The 13,171-nt window shown below is 41.1% G+C and overlaps 1 protein-coding gene across 4 annotated transcripts in view; it reads left to right on the top strand.

The window, feature by feature from the left end:
- Positions 1–13,171, top strand: part of rbm17 (RNA binding motif protein 17) — a 26,335-nt gene that overhangs the window by 4,974 nt on the left and 8,190 nt on the right. For 3 of the 4 annotated variants that reach the window (XM_021313724.2, XM_036132411.1, XM_036132412.1), the window contains exons 3-6: positions 6,489–6,605; positions 6,705–6,871; positions 7,085–7,197; positions 11,538–11,609. In XM_021313724.2, coding sequence (XP_021169399.1) covers positions 6,489–6,605; positions 6,705–6,871; positions 7,085–7,197; positions 11,538–11,609 — 469 coding nt within the window. The remainder of the gene's footprint in view (positions 1–6,488; positions 6,606–6,704; positions 6,872–7,084; positions 7,198–11,537; positions 11,610–13,171) is intronic. The other variant, XM_021313725.2, reaches the window with a different exon arrangement.

Genomic DNA, 13,171 nt, shown 5'->3' with positions numbered 1-13,171 from the left:
ATCAATTTTATTTTATTAGAATGTGATGTTTAAAAATAGGTTAAATGTTTTATTGATTTCAAACACTCTCCCGATGAAGGGGATACAAATTCTAGCGTGGATAAGTGATAAGTTGTTTGGCACAACGACACCTGTCGCCTGTGGTATTCTAACGCAGCAGGTCTTGGTGATATCACAGTACCCTGTGATGGACTAGTGACCTGTCCAGGTTGTACCCCGCCTCTCACCCATTGACAGCTGGAGATCGGCACCGGCACCCCTCACGAACCCTGCAGGGATAAGCGTGTTAGAAAATGGATGGATGGATGGAAGAACTGGGCTATCTCTTTTTCCCTGCCATAAAAATCTTTGCCAACTGGTGCCAGAAAATGCTATAATTGGGGTTTCTTCGTCTGGAAACAAATGCTTACAACCCTTTACGGACGCAGACATGAAGTGGTTGAACGCGCTCAGCTGACAATATAGCGATCTGATTGGCTGAGCAGCAAAAATCGAATCCCGTGACCTCTTGGACTGGAGTGCGACAGTTTTTAGATTTTTTTTTTTATCAGCAATAACTTATTAATGTGCAAGTGAAAACGTGGGAATATTGGTGTTTTGAGATCACTGCTATGTGTAGCAACTTATCCCGGTGGAAGAAAGTTGCCCCCTGACAGTTCATACGAAAAGTCATCCTGCAGATTCTGGCCCACGGCCTATAAAATGAGTAAACGCTACTGATGGATTTTTGGGTAAACTAAATAGAGCCGTGTTGCATGTCATTGTTTCTAAAACGGCATTTTTCTGAGCTGCGTCTAAAAGGGCAAATATTGAGAGTATACTCACTTCTCTAGGGACCACTACACCACTGCAGACAGCCACAGATCAGCTGAAAAGGGCAGACAACAGCTAACAATGTCAAGTTACATTTCTGTAACCAACGCAGTCACGTCTGCATTAGCTACCAGCAGCATGAGCTTGCTCCAGCAGCAGCTGGAGCAGACGGTATAAAAAATATTTCTACGGGCATTAAAAAGCATTAAATTAGGATTACTCATTCCTGTATAAACCCTGTAACTGCTTGCAGTTCTAGTTATTATTATTATTTTTTTTTTAAATTACAATTATATTGCAAATGCGACTAATTGTCTAGCCCAGGGGTCGGCAACTTTTACTACTGAAAGAGCCATTTGGACCCATTTCAGACAGTAAAGAAAACACTGGGAGCCACAAAATCCTTTTGAAATTTTAAATGAAATAACCTGCACATAAGTGCTTTTTTGCAACAGAATGGACCTGCACCAGAACCAATACACCTCTGCGCTTGTACTTCTACTGTTTTATGGAAATCATCAACTCTGCTAATGTGCTTGGTGTGAGTAAACGCACATCATTGTCGGATTATTTGATTTTCAGCCCATATAAATGGTTCATCCGGAATACTTTCTTTCCTTTTAATCCGAACACATTTTAATCACATCTGCGAAAGTGAGCGAGCTCCTGTCATTAACCAGCTACCAGCTGCATTAGACGAGCTATCAGACGTTCAGGCGGCACCTGAGACTCGACTTCAGCCGTGCAGGACTCCGCTCACAGCCTCGAGCCAAGCGCTGTTCGTTTCCTCACTTTGAAAATGAACAAATGTCAGAGATAGTAACGACTCTTACCCTGCTGTTTAGCTCTCTTCACCCTCATCAATGACTCCATGTTATTTTAGGTCACCGTGTTTGTCATTTGAAGAATTTACTAAAAAAAAAAAAAAGCAGCATTTAAAAATGCCGCCTCAACTCTGCCTCGCTGTGTTTGTCACTGCAGCCAGTGAACTACCAGTTCTTCTTCTTGAGTTTGACGGTGAGCAAGATCTTTTCAGTGTGCATTACCACCACCAACTGGTGAGGAGTGTTGGTCAGCCAGCATTGACGACTGCCTGTGACTCCGCGACAAAATTATTTTCAACACCTGAGCCGCATCAGAGCAATCAAAGAGCCGCATGCGGCTCCGGAGCCGCAGGTCTAGCCCTAGTATGAAAGGCAGTCAGTGAACAGCCCCGGGACCATGTTGGATGGTCCTAGTGGACCGACAGGCTTCAGACTTATCGGTCCTCTTAACCGTATGATTAAGGTTGAATTACATTTTTCAGGGACACTACAACCCAAACATTGCTTTACTGATCTACTCGCCCTTTAAGAAACTCATGCAGAGGGGACTGGTGGGACGGGCTAACATTCTGCTCTCACACTTTGGCATGGCTTTCTTTCATCAATAGTGTTGCCAACTATTTAGCAACTTTTCAGACCCCGCTTGGGTTTTTTTAATTTTATTTTTTCTTAAAAGTGACAAGCAGCAACTTTAACGTTTTTTTCCTGTGTTGTCTGAGACATTGGCAATGAGTAAAAGCACCAATCGCTCTGAGTTTACCATCTCTTCAGTAAACTGCGAATGCAGCTGTGAGCCCCTCCTGCTTTGTCAGTCAGCGACACCATGCTGAAGTCAGAGAGACGATACCAACTCGTCTGTTTCCCACTGAAAATGAGTCACACGAGTAAAACATCCACTAGATTACAAAGCTGGATGTAAAAATATTATAAACATAATATTTAATGGGTAATGGTATTGTAGTTTGGATTCAGGTAAATATTATTTAATAATAGAAATTATTTTAGAGGTTTTTTTTGTTTTGAATTTGAGCATATTTACTGTTGAGTATTGATATTCCTCTCCTCGGTGTTGTGTGTGTGTGTGTGTGTGTGTGTGTGTATGTATGTATGTGTATGTATATATGTATGTATGTATATATATGTATATATATGTATATATATGTATATGTATATATATGTATATATATGTATATATATGTATATGTATATATATGTCTATATGTCTCTGTATCTCTCTCTATATGTGTGTGTGTGTGTGTATCTATATCTCTCTCTCTCTCTATCTATCTCTCTCATATATCTCTATATATCTATATCTCTATATCTATATATCTATATATATATTCTATATATCTATATATCTATCTATCTAATATATATGTATGTGTGTATGTATATATGTATGTGTGTATGTATATATATGTATGTGTGTATGTATATATATATATATGTGTATGTATATATATATATATATATATATATATATATATATATATATATATATATATATATATATATGTATATATCAGTGTTCAAGTCATTAAAAAAAAAATCTGAGTCGAGTCCACTACTCATCCGAGTCGAGTCACTATTGACGTGTGATGTATGACATGAAGCAGTAACAGTCCATTGCACTAATAACTCTTTCGCTGTAGTTACCCTTAGTTTTACTCGGTAAAACGACTGCTTTTTCCAAGTCTAAGACGTCTCCTAACCATGGTTTTTAAACATTGTTGTTATGGAACGCGCAACAGCGACTCGAGGTACGCTGATAGGCCGCATATGAAGGATGTTAAAGCCGCAAGCGGCGTCGATCGGCCCTCGCAGCCAAGCGCACTCTGGCCTATTGGCCACCGCCGCGGCTCCGGGCGGCCGGCGGGGTTCGCGCACCGCCGGCCGCCCGGAGCCGCCCGGCCGCCCGGAGCCGCAGCGGGGTTCGCGCACCACCGGCCGCCCGCCACCGCAGATGCTGTCACGCATTTTCCTCGCCCGTCCACCGGGCGATTCCCACAAACGTGTTCGGCAGCGTTCCCCCATGACTCACAACAAATCTGGTGTGGATCGGTCGATGCAGCGAGGAGATACAGCCGTTGGATAATGATAATGCATTTGGCCACCGGACCGGACTAAATTGTTCGGCGGGCCGGAAAATTTATACCGATTCCTGGACGGTGACTACAAACAGAAAAAAACGTCTGATGACGCCAAGAACGCCGAGCCGAAGAAAAACATCGACTTACCTTTCTATCAACTCGGCCCGTCTTTCCGAGCCCTCGACACTCAACCCATCGTTTGAGCTGAACGTTGGTATGTTGTTCCACAGTTCTACCAGTAAAATGGGCGCCTGGACATCCTTTTGTGAAAGTTTAACAGCTGTAAAGTCGGTCATATCCTTGTGTCTGTTGCATGTGTAATGGCTGGCTGCTACGTGCGCTCTCACACTGTTTGCCCTTCCTTAAGGCCCATTCATACCCTACGTTTGGCCTACACGTCCGTATTTCTGTCCGTGCGTTCTATCCGTTGAGTCCTTCATACCTCCGTCCGTTGAGGTGCGCAATAACCAATATGTCCTCTAGGTGGCAGTGCTGAGCGCCAATGATTCGTCACTGATCAAACACGACGACGGTCCAATACGTGATTTTGTTGTATTTGCTCCGTAAGTAAACTTTTTGTTTGTCCCTGTGCCCCGGACACGACACATCATATGTGTGGGTAGTTGCGGACAAGCTCCGCAAGTTGTTCCTCGAATCCCGCCATTGTTTAAAGCCCAGAATTACAACCTTCTTCGTGATTTTGTTGATATTTTGTACTACAAACTCAATAGCGCCCCCACCGTTTCCGGTAGTATTGCTCCGTATTGATCCGTTTCGTCCGTAAGCGTAAGCTCCCAATGTTCGTGTCAAAGTACGGACGAAATCGACGGTTAGAACGTATGAAACACTCCACGCGTATCCGTATCCGTCTTTTACGTGAGGTATGAATGGGCCTTTAGCGGCAAGGGGCGTTGCTCATGAGATGGTGACGTCACGTGCGCGGTACGACATTTAGATATTAAAATCATACACCAAATAATATTCTAATGACATATTAAAATTATAGCCTAATGATATAAAAAAAGTCGAGTCTTTTTCTCAATCTCCGAGTCAGAATGATCTGAATGTAGGAGTCCGAGTCCAAGTTCGAGTCATCAGTGCGCAAGTCCAAGTCAAGTCACGAGTCTCTAAATTTAGCTAATGACTCGGACTCGAGTTCGAGTCTCGGACTCGAGTACTACAACACTGGTGTATATATATATATATATATATATATATATATATATATATATATATATATATATATATATATATATATATATATATATATATGTATATATATATATATATGTGTGTGTGTGTATATGTGTGTATATATATATATCTATATATATATCTATCTATCTCTCTCTATATCTCTCTCTATATATCTATCTCTATCTCTCTCTCTCTGTCTGTCTCTCTGTCTCTCTCTCTATCTGTCTCTCTGTCTGTCTCTATCTATATGTCTCTGTATGTATCTCTCTCTCTGTCTCTGTCTGTCTCTCTATATATATATGTATGTATCTATATATGTATCTCTATGTCTCTCTCTCTCTCTATGTCTGTCTATCTCTCTGTCTCTCTCTCTCTCTCTCTGTCTCTCTCTCTCTCTCTGTATCTCTGTGTCTCTGTGTGTCTCTCTCTCTCTCTCTCTGTCTCTCTCTCTATATCTGTCTCTGTCTATGTGTGTGTTTTGTTTGCTTTTGTCCCAAATGTTTAAAAGTTAAGCAGGTTGTTTTGATTTAAAAAAAAAAAAAAATATTCATAATGGTACCGATTAGGGCTGTGCATAAAAATTGATACAAAGATTAATATCGATGTTTTTAAAAACAATTTAATATCGATATTCTGGACTTCAATATCAATATACCTCCCAACCCCTAGGGGGCTTTATTACAGCGCCCCATTACAGTAGATTACACAGCGAGAAATTGCAAGTGAGACGAATTTGCGGAATGACTGACAGGATTTTAGAAGCGCCTTCATCCCTAAAATCAGACGTTTGGGCACATGCTTGGTCTCTGTGATACGGTAAATGCATTGAACCAAATGCATTTTATGTATTCCTTGTAATATATCAGTGTTCAATAAATTGAACATATAATATTTGGCTGGTTGAATGACTTTGAGCATTAATCGAGTAATATCAATATTGGAATCAAATCAAATCAAGCTGAGCTATGTATTGAGATTCATATCGTATTGTGACCCATGTATCGAGAATGGTATCGAATCAGCTCATCCTAGTAGATACCCACCCCTAGTACTGATAAAATGTAGAATCAATAAGTATCGATAGTATCAATAAATCCTTAACGATACCCATCACTGCAATAAAGTATCAAAAATGTCTTGCTGCCTGTGTTGTAGCTGAATCTTGGGCTTCATTGGATCTTCAAACAGCATGCTTATCCCAAGCATGCCTCAAAATCCAAATAATGGCTCTAAAAAGTAAATGTTATGCTTTAACATAACATTTACATCTGGTGGCAACATCGGCTTTAGCACAAAGTTTGAAATGGTGGCTGAAATGTCAAATAAGGCTGCACATTAGCTGTTATGAAGGTGTTATTTATTTTCCATAATTGGATTAAAAAAGGCAGATTTCTTGTATGCTGTCCTGAACAGACGAAAAAAGTTCAAATAAGCGTCGCTCTTTGTTTTTAAACCATGCAGATTATTCATAAAGGTATTAAATCAAACAAAAAAAAAAACACAAAAAACCTGCATAAAGTCACAGTTGATCACTGTCTAATCCTCTTTGTGGGTGTTCTAGACTCAGCGGATGAACAAGACCACTGTTTTAGCTCCTGTTATTGATCTGAAGAGGGGAGGATCCAGTGATGACCGACTCAACACAGACACGCCTCCACACACCGCTATTGGGCTAAAGGTCTTCCACCACCACCGATATTAGAATCTTAATTGTCTTCTGTCAACAACCTGAATAGATTTGTCTTTATTTGATTTGACTGGCTTGCGCCTCCTATAGGATGCGGTTCCCAGCGGTTTCTCCTCCGGGGACGTGCTGATCCCGCTGGCAGACGAGTACGACCCCATGTTCCCCAACGACTATGAGAAGGTGATGAAGCGTCACAGAGAAGAGCAGCAGCGTAAGAGGGAGCAGGAGCGGCAGAAGGAGATTGAAGAGAGAGAAAAGTAAAAAGTTTTCCCTTTTGAAAACTTGAAACTATTATCTGAAGGTTTAAAAAGAGGTCTGCTGAACAAGTCTTTTCCCTTGGATGGTGGATGGCTCCTTGGCATCCTAATGAATGTATACCAGCTTTGTCCCGATAGAGCAGTGGTTGCAGATAAATCAGTCATTACAGAACAACATAGATGTGAGAAAATCCTAAAGCTGGTGTGTTTCAGGAGGAGGAAGGAGAGACACGAAGGTGGCGCGCCGAGCGGTTTCTCTCGTTTCCCGGCAACAGAGGAAGACTCAGATGAGGAAGAAGAGTATGAAAAAGAGTGGAGGAAACGAAGTGAGTTGTTTTCACCACGAGGGTATATAGTTTATTAAGTAATGAGGAGCTAGGCTTATAATTCAACAATGCTCCTACAATGGCTCACAAGGGACAATCAAACACTGACTTTAGAGACGGCTTTTTTTTTTATCCAGACCGGATTTAAATGAATTGGTATCATTGAAAATAACAAAACAATTTACTTCAGTGATTCGGTTAAGAATCTGAAACTCATATTGGGATGTTTGTGAATGAGGTCACATTGCTGAATTTGAACAGTTCTGCATGCATGCATCATGACCACTCTAGATTTGAACAAACTCAGCAGACATATGTTGACAACAACAAAACACCGCTGCATTGGTATCTCCCTGAGGAATTTGGTGATCGTGACCATATGGAGTGTTTTTTTTTTTGTTTTTTGTTTTTTTTTTCCCATTCGTTTTCCTAAACCGTGAAGGAATTCTGGGACATGTCAACTTTGGATACAAGCTTATAAATGAGAGGACTTTACTGTGGAATATCTGACCAATATCTACATGTGCTCTCTACATTTCATCGATGGTAAGGAGCCAATAATTTTGTTTTCAGCGACTGTAACTTATCTCCAGCTACATTTAATGTAGCTTTTTCTGATTGGAATGGAAAGAAAATCACCAAACATTCCAGGACATCCCTCATCTTGATTGGAAACACAGCACACTTGTGCTGAAACAGTCCATGGGAAGAGCTGGTGGGTTTGTCTGTGTGCATAGTCTGCTTATCATAAGCAATTTGGGCTTGTTTTTCTTTAAATCTGCTTGCAACTTCTGTAAGTTGTGAATTTGAAGTTGCTTGGCTTTTTGTGCCACACAACTCATTTTTCTGGTTATCGCACCACACAACAAGTGATATTAGCTGGGCTGATATCAACCCCCATCCTCCCTGACAGCTGTTTTATGTGCAGGAAAGGTCCTGGTGTGTATAAATAACAGCTAAATATTTGAATTTGTGATTACTACAGTTTTTACATTGTGGTGGTTTGCTTGTTGGGCTTTTTTTTTCACTGAGGAAATTGCTTGTTTCCATCGCAAGATTGGTGTGTGTGTGTGTATGAAGGTGAGATGGGTGTCTGATTACAGCTTTAGAAAATTAGGTTCTTTTTTTTTTTTTAAGTAAATATTTTTCATGAATGTGACGTCATTCATGAAAAGCTCTATTGGTTCATTACACTGAGAGCGAGCATTTATTACAAGCATTTATTTCTGTAGATTTCAATGTATACAGCTAATGAAAACCCAAAGTGTAGTTTCAAAAACATTTAAAATGTATTTAAATTACTGAAATGTAATGGCATGGTCTGGTCAGGCCTCTATTCTTCAGACAATCAGCATCATCCACTGGGAGGGTAGGCTGAAAAAGCTGGCTCTACAGTGTGGTATAAAAACGTTTTGGTAGGAAAAATTGGGTGAAAGGCAATTTAATTTTATTTATACACTCCTGATCAAAATCTTAAGACCAGTCAAAAATTTGCAAGAATTAGCATTTTGCAACACTGAATCTTAAGAAGGTTCTAAGTAGAGCTTCACAATGTTAAAAGGACAAATCAGTGCAAGAGACAAGAACATTTGAGCAGGGAATTGTCTGAAAACTGCATTTATACTCAAACATGATTTTTTTCAGCTGATCAAAAGTTTAAGACCATAGCTCAAAAAAACCCGAAAAACCCCCAAAACAGAAATCAAAATGTCAAAAAAAAGGACTCAGTAATGAGTAGCTCCACCATTCTTGTTGATGACTTCAAACAATCGTTTAGGCATGCTCGATGCCAGTGTTTCCAGGAGGCTAGTGGGAACGTTGCTCCAAGTGTTGAAGATGGCTTCACGAAGGGCATCCATTGTCTGGAACTGATGTCCATTTTTGTAAACTTCCCTTGCCATCCATCCCCAAATGTTCTCAATTGGGTTTAGATCCGGGGAACATGCAGGATGGTCCAAAAGAGTGATGTTATTCTCTTGGAAGAACTCCTTTGTCAGGCGGGCATTGTGAACTGCAGCATTGTCCTGTTGAAAAACCCAATCATTACCACACAGACGAGGGCCCTCAGTCATGAGGGATGCCCGCTGCAACATCTCCACATAGCCAGCTGCTGTTTGACGCCCCTGCACAACCTGAAGCTCCATTGTTCCATTGAAGGAAAACGCACCCCAAATCATGATGGCGCCCCCACCACTGTGCCGTGTAGAAAACATCTCAGGTGGGATCTCCCTGTCATGCCAGTAACGTTGGAAGCCATCAGGACCATCAAGGTTAAATTTTTTTCTCATCAGAGAAGACAACTTTCTTCCACCTTTCAATGTCCCATGTTTGGTGCATCCTTGCAAAGTCCAAACGGGCAATTCTGTGGCATTGAAGAAGACGTGGCCTTTGAAGACGTTTTTTGTTTCTGAAGCCCTTCTCTCGCAGATGCCGTCTGATGGTTATTGGGCTGCAGTCAGCTCCAGTAATGGCCTTAATTTGGGTAGAGGATCGTCCCGTGTCTTGACGGACAGCCAATCGGATCCTGCGGCTCAGAGCTGGTGAAATTTTTTGGGGTCTACCACTTGACTTTTTTGTTCCATAACCCTCAGGATCATTTAAAAAAAATGCAAAATGACTGTCTTACTGCGTCCAACCTCAGCAGCGATGGCACGTTGTGAGAGGCCTTGCTTATGCAGCTCAACAATCCTACCACGTTCAAAGTCAGTGAGCTTTTTTGCTTTTGCCATCAGGAGGTCTTGACAGTGTAAAGACTTCACAGAAAATGACATGGAATCCAGATGTTTGCACAGCTTTTGGCTTTTAAAGACTATGGTCTTAAACTTTTGATCAGCTGAAAAAATCATGTTTGAGTGTAAATGCAGTTTTCAGACAATTCCCTGCTCAAATGTTCTTGTCTCTTGCACTGATTTGTCCTTTTAACATTGTGAAGCTCTACTTAGAACCTTCTTAAGATTCAGTGTTGCAAAATGCTAATTCTTGCAAATTTTTGACTGGTCTTAAGATTTTGATCAGGAGTGTATAGCGCCAATTCATCTCGAGGCACTTTACAAAGTCAAATTCAATTAAATCATACAGATTGGTCAAAAAGTTTCCTATGGAAACTTGACAAGCAGCATTGACTCCTCGTGAAAGAGCGTAGAGCCACATGGACAGTCATCTACATTGTCCATGGCTTTGCAGCAATCCCTCATACTGAGCAAGTATGAAGCGACAGTGGAGAGAAAATTTAAATTTTATTTATATAGCACCAATTCATGAAACGTGTGAACATAAAACATCTCAAGGATCTTTCCAAAGTCAAATTCAATTGGATTATACAGATTGAACTCAGCAGAGTCCGAAAGCCTATAGCTGCATAACCTAAACCACTCTAACTATAAAACTATGATGAAATAAAACATTTTCCACACAAATATCTCAAACATGCAGTTTGAGGACATGCAAGTACATGTAAAGGTCAATACTAGGGTTTGGAGGAAGTTATCAAGGTATACACTCAAGCTGGAGTCGAAGCTACAAGAACCAGAACACACAGATGGATTAATGACGTGGGCTGCAAGTTTGACCCTTCTGGTGTTTATCCACTCCTGAAGCTTTGAAGAAGAGGACTGGCCTGTTGGTTAGTGGTCTAGAGATCTCTTTTCAGATCGAAGTACAGTTTGCATTTCATTTGCAGATCAAGGTCTCAGTCTGGAGCAAGAGTGGAGAGAAGCAGAATCCTTGTTGCTTTAAGTACAGTTTGACGTTTCCACAGCCAGCAACGGTTTGAGGTGCCATGTCATCTGCTGGTGTTGTTCTTAAGTCTACAGTCAATGCAGCCGTCCACCAGGAAGTTCTAGAACATGTCATCTTCCTTCTGCTGACAAGCTGTATGGATATACTGATTTCCCTTTACAGCAGGACTTGGTACCGGCCCATACTGCTAAAGGTACCAAAAGTTGCTTTGGTGACCATGAAGTTACTGGGCTTGAATGGGCAGGAAACTGACTAATTCTTGTCATTTCATATTCAAGCATTCTAAGAAACAGATATTTGGGTTTTCATTAGTTCTAAGACATAGTTATAATAATTTTCAGAAGAAATGCTTAAAATATGTCTGTATGTATCAATATATGAAATGGGTTTTACTGTTGAATTGAATGATTGCAATGAAGCCACTTTTCATTCAGATGTCCCACTGTCATCTGTTGTTTGTCCAAGTTCATAAATGAGCCACTAAATGTCGCTACAACCTAGACAGTGCACCAGGTTCACTTGGCTGTATTGCGTGTGACAGAACAGCACAGTTAATTGCTGTGTGTACCAAAACAATCTTGTGGCTTCTCCTTTGTTTCCAGGTATTGGCGGAGCAGCTATTGCCCCTCCTTCATCACTTGTGGACAGAGATGGTAAATGTGATGACCCATCAGGTGAAATATTGACTGAAGGATTACAGTGCCTCGCAAAACTACTCGTACCCCTTGAACGTTTACCAAACTACAATTTGTTTAATTGGGGGTTCACTGTGTATTGCAGACTCTCACAAAGGAAGGTAAATATGTTTTGAAAAGCGTGTATAATATTCCTTCCACCTTGGTCTATGACAGGGGTTCCCAAACTTTTTCCCCGCGCACCCCCTTCCGTGTCCCAACCGGGTTGACGCACCCCCAATCTTTAAAAAAAAAAAAACAGTTGCAGTTACAACTCAACTGTAATAACAAAGGTTATGTAAATAAGCATAATACATCATTTGAGCATAATTTGAATTAAATTGCAATAAATTTTCAGGTGCATCGGTGGCTCAGTGTGGATCCAGAGAAAGATCGGTCACACCACAACTTGAAACGTCTCTGAAGCCGAGATCATCCAGGTGGATTCACGGACTAAACTCTGATGGTCTACCTGTGCGTGTTCTTACTTTGTATTCTGCGGCGTAAATTGTGAGTCATACTCGCATTAAGAAGCTGGTATATAAAACACAAACACTAAGAAGTTTGATTTGATTTGTGTGCGATGTTGGGCGAGCGAGAGAGAGAGAGAGAGAGAGACACTTTGATTAATTACAGCTTTATCTAGTGTTCTGTTATCGTTACTCTGTGCTGTTCTACCAGAGAAATAAATAAAACATTATATCCTGGTTGTTTCACAGCGGTTACATTCAGCAGGTAAACACGCCCACAGCAGCACACCTCAGCTCCCCACAGCCCCACCACCGGTTTGCCTATTCCGGTCTGAATATGCGTTTAAAACCGCATCTTTAAAAAAAACTGCACCTATCTGAATCACAATGAGATGTATTACAGCTGTGTGCGTGAGCAGAGTCAAGAAACCATGTCTACACCAATTTCCCCCCAGCAGCAGCAGAGGCTACAGTGGTGTGGGCGTGACATGCGCACCAGTGGTTGTCGCGGTTCAGAGTCCCAGCACCACGAGCAGCGCGGTTTGTAGGCGCTGCACGACCAATGGAGAGACAGTCACTCAATTTAATGTTGAAAATAAAACTTTCGGCCCGAATTAATCTCTCTTTCTCTCTCTCACTCATTGATATCACCAACTTTGACCTTAGATGTCTCAGCTGCATCAGTTTCCCCGATTTCAACCAATTGAGCCAGCATGAATGAAGCAGACGTCACAAGCTACGTGCACATATACAGCACAATGCGTATGCTTCATCTTAATTTTACTGTGAATACTGTATCATTCCGAATACTGTATCGTACCCAAGCCCCACAGCGATGTTTTGCTGCTAACACTTTATTTTAGGACGAACATAACGGGACAGCTTTCACCCCGCCAGTCCCCCGAACCACCACTCCTCCCCCAGAAGCCACACATTTCTTCCGTTGTAAACTTAACTTAAAGAAACAGTAAGTGTGCAACAGCACTTAGCAATAAAGTCTAATGCGGATCATTACAATACATTTTATTTACTCATTAAATTTACAGTTTTGTATTTAATCTTTACAAAAGAGAGGTTTATTTACACGTCTTT

This window comes from Fundulus heteroclitus, unplaced genomic scaffold, assembly GCF_011125445.2.
Source record: "Fundulus heteroclitus isolate FHET01 unplaced genomic scaffold, MU-UCD_Fhet_4.1 scaffold_50, whole genome shotgun sequence".
Lineage (NCBI taxonomy): Eukaryota > Metazoa > Chordata > Actinopteri > Cyprinodontiformes > Fundulidae > Fundulus > Fundulus heteroclitus.
The sequence above is the reverse complement of the archived record's forward strand: the minus strand, read 5'-3'. Positions and strand labels throughout refer to the sequence as shown.